Source organism: Phocoena phocoena, chromosome 20, assembly GCF_963924675.1.
Source record: "Phocoena phocoena chromosome 20, mPhoPho1.1, whole genome shotgun sequence".
In the NCBI taxonomy this organism is placed as follows: Eukaryota; Metazoa; Chordata; class Mammalia; order Artiodactyla; family Phocoenidae; genus Phocoena; species Phocoena phocoena.
This window is the reverse complement of record NC_089238.1, coordinates 26,661,894-26,677,535: the sequence shown is the minus strand read 5'-3', so window position 1 is coordinate 26,677,535 and position 15,642 is coordinate 26,661,894. Positions and strand designations below refer to the sequence as shown.

The window sequence follows — 15,642 nt, the reverse complement described above, 5'->3', positions numbered from 1 at the left end:
CCTACCCCCAAATCCCGCCACGGGACTCCCTCCCCCCGCGGGCCGGCGCGCCTAGCGCCGGAGTTGGGAAGTTCGCCGCGCGCCTGCAGCCCGGGTCCCCAGGCCCCGCCGCCCGGCCCCACCCCCCACCCGGGGAGGCTTAATTCCGGGGAGGGCATGCTAATTTGGGTCGGCCCAGCCCGGGACGGGGGGGCCGAGGGAGGGAGGGGGGCTCAGGCCGGGGCGCCTGGTGCGCAGAGGCGAGAAGGCAGGCCCCCGGCGGCCCGGCCGCGGAGTCCCTGGCGGTCGCGAAGAGGGTTAACCCAGTGTCGGGCGGCGCGGCGCGCAGAGCCAGCCCCGCGGCCGGCTTATTGGGCCAGCGCGCGGAGAGACAGGGGTCTGCAGCAAATCACGAACTAATTGATTAAGGCGAGCGGGTTTGAATAGCGCTGGCCCGGTGCCAATCGCCTTTCAAAGAGCCCCTCTATGATTAATCGCAATGCATTATTGATAATCATAATTATAGCAAGACACATGCGCGCTGCGCCCGGGGCCGGGGAGCCGGGGAGGGGGCGGGCGGGCCGGCGGGCGGGGGGAGCCGCCGCCGCCGCCGCCGCTCGATTTCCGTAATTTTGAGAAGATTTTTTTTTAGTAATTTTTTATTCTGCCCCAGCTGATGTTTGAGCCAGCATGTCGCGGAGGAAGCAAGCGAAGCCTCAACATTTCCAATCCGACCCCGAAGTGGCCTCGCTCCCCCGGCGAGATGGTGAGTGCTCCGGACCGCGCCGCGGACACACACACGCGCACACACGCACTCGCACTCACACTCACGCGCACTCGTACCCACGCACACGCGGCTGACCCCTGCGCCCACCACCCGGCCGCGGCACCGCCGCCGCGTTCCGAATCGCCTTTTCGACTCCGCGATTTTTTTTTTCTTTTTAATTTTCAATTTGCCTTTGCTGGGCTTCCCCCCTTGCAACGGGGAAAGCAAACACTTCTCCCGGCAGGATCTTTCCGGAGTTGTTGGGTCCTCCTGTGGGGAGGAGAGAGGGCACGCCGGCCTTGCTTCTCCGTCCCGGCTTTTCCGGGGAGCGGAGCCCGGAACCCGCCAAGCTGCGGCAGGGGCCCGGGTGCCCGGAGGGGCGCGGGTGCGGGCAGAGGCCATCGGCCCCTGCCTGCGCTGGGCTCCACGCGCTTCCCGGCCCGCGCCCGGGGCCCCGGCCTGGCCTCTGCCGCCCTGGCCCTGCTGCCTGAGGGAAGGAAGTTTACTTTGTGCTCTGGGCTCAACTCGGAACGTGAGGGGAGCTCCCTGCGCCGCGCTCCCCTCCCCCCAACGCTCCCACTCCTCCTGGGCCCGCACCGCGGAATGGGGTGCCTTTGGGAGTTCGGAGCTGCAAGAAGATGGGGACCTGTGTTGGGGCGCCCGTGCCTGACACACGGGGGTGGAGGCCGGAGTGGACAGTGCTCTTTGCAGCTGGGTGCTCCCCAGACTGAGTGCCGGCAGACGGGGGAAAGTGTCGGTGTCCGGCTACCCAAGTTTATCCCAGCATCTCTTGTCCCAACACATGCATCCCCCGCGCCCCCAAGAAATCTTTAAACTCGGTTGGCTCCCGCTGAGGATCGTGGTACCTTGTACTTCCAGGAGCCGTAAGGGTCGTTTTTTCAGACCTGGGGTGCTATCTAGCCACGAGAGAATCCCCCTAAAACAGAGGCATTGGCTTCTTACGATGGAGACGACAGCTGAGGGGTCCCGAAGGGAACGAACAAGTCCAGAACAAAGTTTGTGTTAGGGAGCTAAGGCCGAGAGTGGGAGAGATCCGGGCAGGGAGTCGAGGGTACAGAGGGAGGACACCTCGAATCCTTCCTTATTCCTAAAGGTGTTTCACTTTAGGGGCCTCCGAGCTCTCAGGCCCAGGGCCAGAGGCGATGGAGCGGCGCTCGGGCTCGGTTCCCCGGGCACAATGCTCGCCCCTCGGCTGCGGAAGGACGAGGGGCAACCCCCAAGCGGTCTCCGCGACTCGGGATGCCTCTCGGGATGCTCCAGTCCCGGGCGTCATTTTGGGGTGTGGAGGAGGGAACTGGACCCCGATAGGGCTCCGAAGCGTGCCCTTTGGTCGGCACCTCTGTCCCCTAAACTCTGCGGCCGCCCGGGCCCCAGGGTCCCGGGGTCCTTCCTGAGAGGCCTGCTTCTCAGCAGAGCTGGGGCGCAGGGACCCGCGCAGAACCCAGGCAGAGAAGCGAAGGGACTCCCACCCTCTAAACCCCGACTGTCCTGAAAGGGGACTCCTGGTGTGGGGGGTCCCTTAAGAAATTGGGGAGAACAGAGACCGATTAAGGAACTTGTTTACAATATTTGCTCCCTCCACCCCAGTACTTTCTGAAGCTTCAAGCCTTACCCAGAGCCTCTGCGTTTTCTCAGTCCGCTGAGAAGAACCCCTGATCCCCGCTTTCCACCCCAGGCGAGACCGGGTAGTCGAGGTACAGTGAGGTGAAATTACCCAAGGCCGCTGCCTCGGTATTTTTCTGGGTTTTCTCAGCTGGTCTCTTCTGCATCTCACTCCCACACCCATCTTTCCTAAAGTTTCTGGTGAGACCTTCCTCACAGTAATACTGTTAAGGTTAACAGTTTGTAGAGGACCAAACCTCATGGGAGGAGAGGCAAGAGTTTTTTAAGTCTTTTTTTTTTTTTTTTTTTAAATAAATGTGTACTGATTTTCTATATTTTCAAAAAAGAAAAAATAAAGGCTCGGGCTTCCCAGAGAATTGATGCTTGCTAGTTCTTTGCCTTTTTCCTGTCGCCTTCTGAATCCAGAGTTTTTAATAGTTAAGGCTTCTCATAAAGCGATAGCATAAATGGAGTTCACTACCTCTGACCATTATTATTTATTAGGACTTTTTTTTTTTTTGTAGTTTATTTGAGCTTTGAGGTAAGTTAGTTAAGTCACTGAATCAAGTTTCCTTTCTTTCTTTTTTCTCTTTCTTTTCCTTTTTTCCTTCCTTCCTTCCTTTCTTTTTTCTTTCTTTTTTATCCCCAAAAGCTGGTTCATTGTCCTAAGAGGCAGTAAACTGTTAGGGGCACCGTAGGAAACACTCCCCTCCCAGCCCCCTTTCTCACCTCTCCCTACCCCCCTCCTTTTCTCCAGTTGTAATGGTTTTAGATTATGACTGTTTTTACATGGTTGAACGATAAGTTTAGGAGAAGCTGCCTAGAGGGTAGATTTTGTAATAGGGTTACAGGATTTAGTATGTTGTAATAATATTAGTACACAACTAATCCTCCTCCATGTCTGATTTACAGGAGGGCCTTACACACTCCAGTTCTTTTTATTTGGGAATAGTTGTGAGATACAGAGAACTGAGAGATCATGACTTGTCTCCAAGTTACCTTTAAAAAGTCACCACCTTTCATGCAGTATATTCAGCAAGGCCACTCTTCTATCCACCCAGAAAATACACTTCAAAGAGTTGTCTGTCGGGTTCTGTTTTTTGGTTTGCGGGTTTGTTTGTCTGTTTGTTTTAATATACACAAAATTGTTAAATTTTTAGAAGATAAACCTTTCCTTAAACAATGTGGTTACTTTTTTCTCTGTCTTGAGATGGGCTTACAATATGGCAAATGAAATGTCGACCATACCAAATGAAATCTAGTCGGCGGTACCCTTAGCAGATGCTGGCACCTGCAGTTTCGTGAGCTCAGCCCAGAGTGGGACCTAGAAAAGTTTGGAGACCCCAGTTACCAGAGCCCTGAAGGAGCGACTCCCAAGGCTGGGAGCAGCCAGGCTTGCTGTGCTGCATGTCACGCCTGTGTGTGTTTAAAGTGTGTGCGAGCATACAAAGAGAATCCCAGCCAGGCTCAGCAGCCTGGAGGATAACTTCATCGGAACAAGTTCAAGAAAACAAGATTATTTGGCCAGTCTTACGATGTTCATATTTTAATTCTACTTTTGGTGCACCTATAAAACCCTAAAATAAACTGGGGGATTTTTCTGTTTCCTATGAAACCAAGATTTTAGCACCTTACTTGTCTCTTAAATGATATTCAACAAGTCTCGAATTACTTGTAGAAAGATGACTGCCATTGGGAAAATTATTCACTGAGATAAGTAATTCTGAGGAACGGGCACATTAGAATCTAATGATTTTATATGTGGGTTCTTTACTAGAGATATGGATTCTAGGGTGTGTGTGTGTGTGTGTGTGTGTGTGTGTGTGTTGGGTTTTTCTTCTTTGGGTAGTGTTTTTAAGATTCCTGGAACTACATGGATGGCCCACTCAGACTCTATTCATCTATTAAGAAAGGATTTCGGTGCCCAGTTTTTTCAAGGAAAAGATCATATTGGAAGAAAGATAAAAGCATGATGAACTGGAGATAACACCCTGCCTCTCATATAAAGTATCATAAAAATTCCTCTTATTTATATTAATAATGAAATTCTATTATTTACCAAAGTAATTTACTCATTGTGAGCATCTTAATGGCAACACATTGATTTCTGGGCCCAAAGGTTAGAGAGAACTGTAATTAATTGCTTTTTTTGAAAAACGGACACCTGCACGATAAGGCAGTTGGAAAGTACTCATGTTTAATCAGGCCTATTTTAAGTTTGTGGCATAATGGAAGATTCTGGTTGAGAAAATGCAAACTGTTTGGGGGGGGAGATTTGCTGCAGGCTGTACACACTTCCAAAAATGTGACAAACACACAAACAAGCGAAGGGTGGATGGACACGAGAAAGCATGTGTTAAAGTGGATTTGTGATACCGAATGTTTTGTGATTTATTTTACATCCAGGTTCACCTATGGTTTATAGGCACGAGTGCCAATTTATAGGTTATTCTTTGGGGGCTTTATTTCATCTCTTTCTACTTTCGCAGGTAGCAAGGTGTCTTGACCCACAGTCCTTTAGAAAGCAGAAACCCAAATTTTTAATGCAGAGATCTTACCGAAAAGCTGGGGGAGACTTAGACCAGCAGTTCAGTTTTTTTTGAAATTGGGAAAAGCCAAGCTCAGTGGAGTAACCAGAACTAATTCCTTCTGTAGACTTAATTCGGTTTTTCTAAGGTACCGCCTGATACAGCTAGCCCAGTCTTCCCAAATATTCTTAGATTACCAAAACGGCAGTCATTGAGCAGTTGAACGAAGGAGATGGTAAATTATCCCAAGAACCGGCACCCCTCCCCCTCCAAAAGAAAAAAAGTCGGTGTGCCAGGCTTTAGAAAACCTAGATGTGTCGAGCTGTTTTAACCTTTGCTAGCCTCCTCCCATGCAGAGGTGACAAGGTCCAGATCATAATATGTCCTTCAGAATCTTCCCAGTGACCCCCAAATTGAGTCTCGCTAGTCACTTAGCAGGAAGTTCGAAGTTTATTTTAGTTTCACCTTATCAGCTTGGCTTCTTTTCCTAACCTTATTCCCCTGTCACCCTCAGATGCCAGACCCCCAAAGGGGAAGATTGACAGGTAGTTCCCATAGCTCAGTTTTACCCTCAAACAACAGGGATTTAGTTTCTTGTGCCTTTGCCAATGTTTATGTAGTCAAAGTTTAGATCTCGCCTTAAGCAGTCTCTTTTACGCGTCACTGGAAGAGGAAAGCCACAAAGAAGTTTTTGAACAAACCCTTGCAACTGGAACCCCATCTAGTGTTCAGTTTGATTCATCCAAGGGGAAGACATTTTCCCCTTTCATTTATTGTGTACATTAGGTGGGCTGGTATCACGATTTTCAAAGGACTGTCTTGTCCGTGTTGTTATTTTTTCAGAGATTTTCCCTTGTATTCTTCCCCTCAAGAATACGCTAATCCCAGTCAGAACAGTGAGGGGACTTGAAGGGGGCCAGTAAAATGTGTCATGTGGTTGCATATCCCATAGAGGAAACTTAAGACATTACAGAAAATATGCAGAGCATATGTGACGGTGTTGAAAATTGCTTTGGAATCTTAAGCTGGTTATTCGGATGCAGGTTTTTCCCAGGTCTGTGAAAGAAAAAGAAAACGAGAAAAGACCAATCAATCAAAAACGTTTGTGATAGCCTTTCGACATTGGTCTACAAAAAGGAACAGCCAGTTAAAATGATAGGTTCCAAAATCACAATCTTGTGAGGCTTTATTAAAAATGTTAATGTGAGCCGAAGGTAATGGGAAGTAAAGTGAAGGGTCTTTCCGGGGAGCTCCAAAAAGGAAAACTCAACATGGTACAGTAGGGCTGTTGTGTTGTTTTGTTTTGTTTTGTTTTCCTGGCTGGCTAAACCTTTCAGTGTGGGGCATAGTTGTATTTTTGTTTTCTCAGCAGACGGATACACTGGAACACTTCAATTTTCTGTCTCCTATTCTGCAATGTTTAGTTCAGATGATGAAAACTGACACATTTCAAATGGGCATCAAGAACCTAAACGGTACAAGGAGAACTAAAACATCTGGGATTTTCATATACATTGGCCGGAGCTATAAGATCACCTCCTCTCCTGACCCAGAGCGGGGAAAAGAAACCCAGAAAATTCCAAATATCTTTTTGTGTGTACATACTTAGAAAACCACTACTTCTTAAATTTTTCTATATGACCACGATTACAAAAGTAATTTGTATGCAAAATCCATAGGAGAGGAGCTGGAATATTGTTTTCACCATAGTACAGGGAACAAGGCAACTGGATTTACTATAAGGGGGTCACCAGTTGCAATCCTGTGTAACAGATTATTGAGAGAGATGCAAGATAGCAAATGGTCAGAAAAATGAATTAGAACGTGTGTGTGTGTGTGTGTGTGTGTGTGTGTGTGTGTGTGTATCTTATCACAACTTAAAATATTTCCTTTGGTAGTTAAAGATTCAAGCTAGTCTTCATGTTTCGTCTTTTTTTTTTTTTATAAAGCTGTTTCATTGGAATTCTGTTCAGAAGGCAGATAGATTTAAACTTAAGAGCTATGATAGTGTAGCGACACCTGCTTTTGAAATAAATCAAAATAGATATCAGGATTTTTTTTTTTTTTGGTGTTCATAAACATCAGGAAATTAAATTAGTTGACTCTACAGTGAGATCAAATGTCAGCTTATTAAAATGTGAAAATCTAAGCTAAAATATAGGCAGCTTTTTTTAAACACAGTCTCTTTCTTAGAAGAAGGCAGGCACTTATCTTTAAATGTCTATATTTTCCATCCAGTTAGCACAACCCTAAATGTAAAAATGTTCAGGTCGAGAAACTTGAAAATTCTCAAGTGAGTCTTGAAACAGCACAAATGCAGAATTGGAGCACAGGAAAGTAATAATCAGCTAAATCCTGTAAAGTAACCTTTTTTATTTTCTCTCTATATTATGAGAATATCAGATGTTTGCAAGTTATAAAGAATTAAAAATGCCCTTTAATCGTGAGCACAGATGTGCTAAATATTTGAAGCAACTGTATTGTAATGTGTACAATTGACGAAGTCAGTTTTCTGATTTCCCTTGCTAGTTATTTAGTTCTGAATCTGTCATTATTTGTCTAAGCCCAGCTGACCAAGCAAAACTGTGTTTTAAAGTGGCTTTATGTTTTGATAAATGTGAGCTGGTTGAAAAGTATTTTCCACTGAATGCAGAGCTTAATAGAACATGCTGACATAATAGTTTTAATGCATTTTGTTGAAAATGTGTGAACAAACAGAATAGCTTTTGTTCCTTCATAATTGGCTGTAAAAGTAGATGGAAACATAACCATTACATATGGAAATGTGCAAAGAGAAAGAAATAACATTTCGGTTGAATATATTAGGAATTGCATTTCCTAGTTTAAAATAAGCATCTGAAATGGATGCATCATTTAAAATTGGTTGTCAAAATAAGAAACTTTAAACAGAATTTTTGTCACATTATTTTCATCCCAAGTTAAGCGACATAACTTTAGCGTATTTTGTTTGCATTATTTTAAAGCAGGGAGAGAGACAGAAAGGGCTTAAAACAGCACCTTGAATGTGCAGAGGAATCCTGTGTCAATTAGGATGATTAAACATTAAATTAAAACTGAATCATTATTGGTATTTTCTGCTCCAACCAAGATTTGTTTGGTATTGTTAATGCATTTTGCACTATACCCTTGCGGAGAGTAAAAGATGGGTATTAGGAAAGCTAGCTTGTTAAGTATAACTTAGCTACTCAAATAACCCTCCCAGTGAATAAAGTGTGCGTGCATTTGGCATACTTTACCAGGGCTTCTAATCAACTGTGGTATCACTCAAGGCAAACAGAGTTAAGGAATTTTCAGAAGTTAGTATTTGGGTATTAATTATATTTTCTGGAATGCAAAACTACTCAAGCTTTTCTTTTCTTTTTCCTTTTTTTTTTTTTTTTGATGTTTACTACAAAGAGGCAAATGGCAGGCTCTTTTGAGTCAACGCTAAGTTTACTGAAAAAGCAGCATTTTGATTTTGCGTTTATTCATATTTGCAATTAGTTGTTTTTTTTTTTCCCCCTGCAAGTTTTCTGGGAGATTCAATTTGGAAGTCATGGAAACTAACTATTATCTGATTCAGTTCTGCAGAAAAGCACACAGGGAGGTAATCCTTGAATTAAACAGTTTTTTTTTGTTTTTTTTTTTTTCACAGCCTTCGGAGATGACCACACACCATTTGTACAACAGAAGTTGGTGTTCCCCATGCTGGGCAAACAATGGGACGCCATCCTGTCTTTGAATAGGATGTTAGCTTGGAGTTGGAGATTTTTATGTTTAAAATGGATCTTAGTGAGAAGAAATCTGAGCAACCAGTGGAAACAAACATGAAATAAAGGGATTTTATAATGAAAGGTTCAGGACAATCTGTTAAACAATTGATAACAGTTAAGAGCAAACTGTTTTTAAAGGCATTCAGACAAGGAGAATTGCAAAGCATTTCCAAACTGGAAACCAAGAATTACTCTTCACTTCCCCTTAGCTGAACATCTTTCTTTAAGTTGATGTTTAATCAGAAATGTAAATCCTGTACCAGTCTTTATACATAGAGCACTTTTGTTGAAATATTGAGAGGCGTAATGTTGCCATTTGGAGCATAGTGGCATATATTCCTTGATTAGCGGGATGGTAGCCACAGTTGCATTCTTTAATTTTAAAAATAAACATGCCACAGGGTGATATATAGGTGCCGGGCAGGCCTTGTAACGGATTATGATCATTGTGTTTCTCTCTCGGGTGTGTGTGTGTGTGTGTGTGTGTGTGTGTGGGGCGCACGTTGCGGTCTGGAGGATTTCTTACTGACGTGGCTAAAGTGTGCTTGTCACGGATCAGACGTAGCTCAGGTTCTAGGTAGCGGCTGGAGGTGATTTTCAAGTTGTCAATCTTCAGCTTGGTGATATGCATTTTTTTCCCCCTTGTCAACCACTGATTGGAACCTGAATGGACTGCAAATTAGTTTAGTGACAGAACAAACTGTCACAGGTATCTTTGAATCAGTTGAAAATGAATAAGGTTGACAGAAACTCAAGAGCCTAATAAGTCCTCAGGATGGTGGCTGGACCGTCTCTGGATGAGTAGACAATAACGTGAATAAAATATTGGAAATCAATATTTTGCTATGGAATTTCATTATGCACCGATGCCTGCAGTTCGCAGTATTTTATATCTTGATGGATTACCTGAAGGTCCCAGCTATCGGAGACACCAGATTGATAGGAAGTCCTCCAACAGCCTAAAAATTTAATCACGATTGTTCTTAGGGAATATTGATTGTTTTTCAGGGGCCACAGTTTTGAGTTTCGCAGGGAGAGAAGAGTTGATCAACCCCTTTCTCTTTTTTTGAAGTCATGGATGTCTGGGTGTCCTGGCTCCCTCGCTAACCCTGCTCCTTTTGACATTTGCAGGAGACACAGAGAAGGGTCAACCCAACCGCACCACTAAGAGCAAGGATGCCCACGTCTGCGGCCGGTGCTGCGCCGAGTTCTTTGAATTGTCAGATCTTCTGCTCCACAAGAAGAGCTGTACTAAAAACCAACTAGTTTTAATTGTAAATGAAAGTCCAGCGTCCCCACCTGAAACCTTCTCCCCCAGCCCCGCTCCAGATCATCCCGAGGAACAGATGAACGACACGGCTAACAAGACAGAGCAAGGAGACTGCAGTGACCTGGCGGAACCCCACGGACCGGACAGGGAAGAGTCCATGGAGGTGGAGGCCCCAGCGGCCAACAAAGGCGCCAGTGGCCCCCTGAGCAGCGGTGGCGACAGCAGTGCCCCCCCGGGCTGTAGCAGCGGCAGCTCCTGCCCAGGTACCTCAGCGATCACAACCTCTCTACCTCAACTCGGGGACCTGACGACACTGGGCAACTTCTCCGTGATCAACAGCAACGTCATCATCGAGAACCTCCAGAGCACCAAGGTGGCGGTGGCCCAGTTCTCCCAGGAAGCGAGGTGCAATGGGGCCTCCGGAGGCAAGCTGGCCGTCCCGGCCCTGATGGAGCAGCTCTTAGCTCTGCAGCAGCAGCAGATCCATCAGCTGCAACTGATCGAACAGATTCGTCACCAAATATTGCTGTTGGCTTCTCAGAACACAGACTTGCCGACATCTTCTAGTCCTTCTCCAGGTACTGTACGAACATCTGCCAACCCCTTGTCCACACTCAGCTCCCATTTATCTCAGCAGCTGGCGGCAGCAGCTGGGTTAGCACAGAGCCTCGCTAGCCAATCTGCCAGCATCAGCGGTGTGAAACAGCTCCCCCCCATCCAGCTACCTCAGAGCGGTTCTGGCAACACCATCGGTCCACCCCACAGCGGCTCTTCCCCCAGCGTTCACATATTGGCGGCGGCGGTTCCCACCCCCTCCTCGGAAAAAGTGGCTTCGAGCGCGGGTGCCTCCCACGCCCATGCCGGCAACCCCGCAGTCTCGGCATCTTCCTCACCAGCTTTTGCAATAAGCAGTCTATTGAGTCCTGCATCTAATCCACTTCTACCTCAGCCGGCCCCTGCTAACTCGGTTTTCCCCAGCCCTTTGCCCAACATCGGAACGACGGCAGAGGATTTAAACTCCTTGTCTGCCTTGGCCCAGCAAAGAAAAAGCAAGCCACCAAATGTCACTGCCTTCGAAGCAAAAAGCGCTTCGGACGAGGCCTTCTTCAAACACAAGTGCAGGTTCTGTGCGAAGGTCTTCGGAAGCGACAGTGCCTTGCAGATCCACCTCCGTTCCCACACCGGAGAGAGGCCGTTCAAGTGCAACATCTGCGGGAACAGGTTCTCCACCAAGGGGAACCTCAAAGTCCACTTTCAGCGCCACAAAGAGAAATACCCTCATATCCAGATGAACCCCTATCCCGTGCCTGAGCATTTGGACAACATCCCGACCAGTACCGGCATCCCCTACGGCATGTCCATCCCTCCAGAAAAGCCGGTCACCAGCTGGCTAGACACCAAACCGGTCCTGCCCACTCTGACCACTTCAGTCGGCCTGCCGTTGCCCCCGACCCTCCCAAGCCTCGCCCCCTTCATCAAGACCGAAGAGCCAGCCCCCATCCCCATCAGCCATTCTGCCGCCAGCCCCCCGGGCTCCGTCAAAAGTGACTCCGGGGCTCCCGAGCCGGCCTCGAGAAACCCGGGTGGGCTCCCAGAGGAAGCGGAAGGTTCCACTGGGCCCCCCTCCAGTGGCAAAAGCGAAGAGAGCGGCGTGGTCCCTAGCTCAGCCCCAACCGTGAGCACTGGCGTGATGAGCTCCCTAGCATCCGACGTTGGCCCAGGCAGTGCCTCGACTTTCACCAACCCTCTGTTGCCGCTCATGTCTGAGCAGTTCAAGTCGAAGTTTCCTTTTGGGGGACTCTTGGACTCAGCCCAGGCCTCAGAGACATCCAAGCTTCAGCAGCTGGTCGAAAACATTGACAAGAAGGCCACTGACCCCAATGAGTGTGTCATCTGCCACCGGGTCCTCAGTTGTCAGAGCGCCTTGAAGATGCACTACCGCACCCACACCGGGGAGAGGCCCTTTAAGTGTAAGATCTGTGGCCGGGCCTTCACCACGAAAGGGAACCTGAAAACCCATTACAGCGTCCATCGTGCTATGCCCCCGCTCAGAGTCCAGCATTCCTGCCCCATCTGCCAGAAGAAGTTCACGAACGCCGTTGTCCTACAGCAGCACATCCGAATGCACATGGGGGGCCAGATTCCCAACACCCCGGTCCCTGACAGCTACCCCGAGTCCATGGAGTCTGACACGGGCTCCTTTGATGAGAAAAACTTTGATGACCTAGACAACTTCTCCGATGAAAACATGGAAGACTGTCCTGAGGGCAGCATCCCGGACACGCCCAAGTCCGCGGATGCGTCCCAAGACAGCCTGTCTTCCTCGCCTTTGCCTCTAGAGATGTCAAGCATCGCTGCTTTGGAAAATCAGATGAAGATGATCAATGCGGGCCTGGCAGAGCAGCTGCAGGCCAGCCTGAAGTCAGTGGAGAATGGGTCAGTCGAGGGGGACGTCCTGACCAACGATTCGTCCTCGGTGGGTGGTGACATGGAGAGCCAAAGTGCTGGCAGCCCGGCCATCTCAGAGTCTACCTCCTCCATGCAGGCTCTGTCCCCATCCAACAGCACCCAGGAATTCCACAAGTCACCCAGCGCCGAGGAGAAGCCACAGAGATCAGGGGCAAGCGACTTTGCCAATGGTTTGTCTCCCACCCCAGTGAACGGTGGGGCTTTGGATTTGACATCTAGTCACACAGAGAAAATCATCAAAGAAGATTCTTTGGGGATCCTCTTCCCGTTCAGAGACCGGGGTAAATTTAAAAACACTGCTTGCGACATTTGTGGCAAAACCTTTGCTTGTCAGAGTGCCTTGGACATTCACTACAGAAGTCATACCAAAGAGAGACCGTTTATTTGCACAGTCTGCAATCGTGGCTTTTCCACCAAGGGTAATTTGAAGCAACACATGTTGACACATCAGATGCGAGATCTACCATCACAGCTCTTTGAGCCCAGTTCCAACCTTGGCCCCAATCAGAACTCGGCGGTGATTCCCGCCAACTCGTTGGCGTCTCTCATCAAGACAGAGGTCAACGGCTTCGTGCATGTGACTCCTCAGGACAGTAAGGACACCCCCACCAGTCACGTCCCTTCTGGGCCTCTGTCATCGTCCGCCACGTCCCCAGTTCTGCTCCCAGCTCTGCCCAGGAGGACCCCCAAACAGCACTACTGCAACACGTGTGGCAAGACCTTCTCCTCGTCGAGCGCCCTGCAGATTCACGAGAGAACTCACACTGGAGAGAAACCCTTTGCTTGCACTATTTGTGGAAGAGCTTTTACAACAAAAGGCAATCTTAAGGTACCTCCCTCCACCTGTACCTCACCCAGACCCACCCCTAGCCACCCTCTTTCTCTCCTGGCCGTTGACTGTTTGTAAGTTACGTTCCCAGAGCCTTCAGTCCAGATAGTCAGGGAGAGAGTTCTCGAAAGGGAACCTGTTGCACGTGACCGATCTGGAGAAATGTGGGTGCCCGTGCGGGTCGGGATCGCGGCAGGGACTAGGGCAGGCTGCAGCTTGCTGAATGAATGTCACAGCGCGTTGAATAATTTGGTACCTAAGCGAAGCGGCGGCCCAGTCCTGTTGACTCGCTAAGTGCACCAAATGAATTGCCTTACCTACCAAGTCAGACAGCCCAGCGTTGCCACGGGGTATTGATTAAAGGCCTCCATGTGGCCTGCGTGCTGCCCGTATCACTTAATAATTGCAGTTCTCCTCAGCGTTGGCATCTATGTTTTCATAACTCTGCCGTCCAGCGTGGTTTGTCTTTCTAAAAACAGTAACGTCACCACTCTGCTAATGGGCACTATGATCATTGATCATACAACATTTCCTACTGATATGTGTTGGAAAGAAAGCAAATATGCTCAAGTTCTAGAGCAACAGCTGAACGCTCTTGCTGTGTACATTTTTCTGTTGACAGAGTATTTCTCTAGAGATTGCGGCCAGTAATGGGAAATGAATAATTACTTTCTGGCTTTTTCTCTCCACGCACAGGCCCTCCAATGGGCAATCAGTGAGGGGCACTTTCTTCCCATCTGAAAAGGACATTTACAGGGTACAAGGTGTCAGATGCAATACTTACCATGGCAATGAGAGCGGACGTAACAGTTCTAACCCCCTGAAAGGAGCTATCTGTGACTGACTGGCTTGCTTGAGGCCATTATAAGCTAAATACAGGTAATAGAAAAGGAGTAAGTAAGGCATCCTTGCCCAGGCAGAGGAAAGGAGGCCCAGGGCTACAGAGAGCAGACACCTTATTACCAGCGGACTGGAGTGGACAGCTCTTGTTACCCTTCCCACTGTCGGGCAGGTAATAAGAATAGACACTGCGGCCACTTGCCCTGTCGAGTGTTGGGATATGAGTTGAGACAGATTCAACTATTCAGCTTCTCCCTTCTTCTCTCTCCCGTTTTTTTCTCCCTCCTCTCCTCTCTTCCCGCATCCCAGGTACACATGGGCACTCACATGTGGAACAGCGCCCCTGCCCGCCGGGGTCGCCGGCTCTCCGTGGACGGCCCCATGACATTCCTAGGAGGCAATCCCGTCAAGTTCCCAGAAATGTTCCAGAAGGATTTGGCGGCCAGGTCAGGAAGTGGGGATCCTTCCAGTTTCTGGAATCAGTATGCAGCAGCGCTCTCCAATGGGCTGGCGATGAAGGCCAACGAGATCTCGGTCATTCAGAACGGCGGCATCCCTCCAATTCCTGGAAGCCTGGGCAGCGGGAGCAGCTCACCTATTAGTGGGCTGACGGGAAACCTGGAGAAGCTCCAGAACTCAGAGCCCAGTGCGCCCCTGGCTGGCCTGGAGAAGATGGCAAGCAGCGAGAATGGAACCAACTTCCGTTTCACCCGCTTCGTGGAAGACAGCAAAGAGATCGTCACAAGTTAAATCCACTCTGGCTGGAGAAAGAGCACCCCCGTTCAGAATGAGACCCATGGTTGCTTCCTACTCCTTGCCCCGTGCCCCCCCACCTTCTGGTCCCCCCAGATCTCTGAACTGCAACATTCTGAAGACGTTCTTTTGTACCTTGTTCAACTTCTAGAGTTCTAAGAAAGCTTATTTATTAGTGATATAATCTGGCTTTGCAAACAGGATGCAAGCGTTAACTTTGGTCTTCTGTATTTTTGGACTAAATACTAATTGACTAGAGTCCTGTAAACTTGCTGTAACATTTATGGCCATTGCAAGTTGCCCTGCTAGGCGGTCTTAATCTGGCATTAACTTATTTTCTATATCCAGTTTAATATGAATCTGGTGTTGATGAAATGCCTCAGTGATGCATTAGATCTCTAATAAAATCTGTATATAAATGTACACTTTGATCCTGCTGGAAAATTTTATCAGCAAACACATTGTCTAATCTTTCGAAACAAATTTAAGGAAAGGACTGAAAGTACAGACTGAACTGTGTGGTTCTTTGAAAGGTTTGGGTTTTTTTGATTTTTGTTCTAAAATTCAATCTGCTTTTTTTTTTTTTTTTTTTGTAGATTTAACCCTTTCCGTTTTGAACTGCTATTTGTATCGTGCTTTTTACTTGAGTCGTCCTCAATGTTAATAAGTTTCTGTACAGTGATAAGCACGCAGAATTCTCTAGAGAAAATACAAGTGTTGTTTTGGTAGTTGAAACTAAGACGTAACATTTTGCCTTGTAGGTATATTCACAATAGAAAATGTGTGCTGGAATTTCACAATGCTGCTAAGTA

At 47.8% G+C, this 15,642-nt stretch overlaps 1 protein-coding gene across 1 annotated transcript; it reads left to right on the top strand.

Annotated features, from left to right (window-relative positions):
- Window positions 1-669: 669 nt before the first annotated feature.
- SALL1 (spalt like transcription factor 1) lies at window positions 670-14,827 on the top strand. The gene is made up of 3 exons (XM_065899102.1): window positions 670-745; window positions 9,801-13,237; window positions 14,387-14,827. Exons 1-3 carry the CDS (start codon window positions 670-672, stop codon window positions 14,825-14,827), a joined length of 3,954 nt encoding a protein of 1,317 aa, XP_065755174.1.
- Window positions 14,828-15,642: the final 815 nt, after the last annotated feature.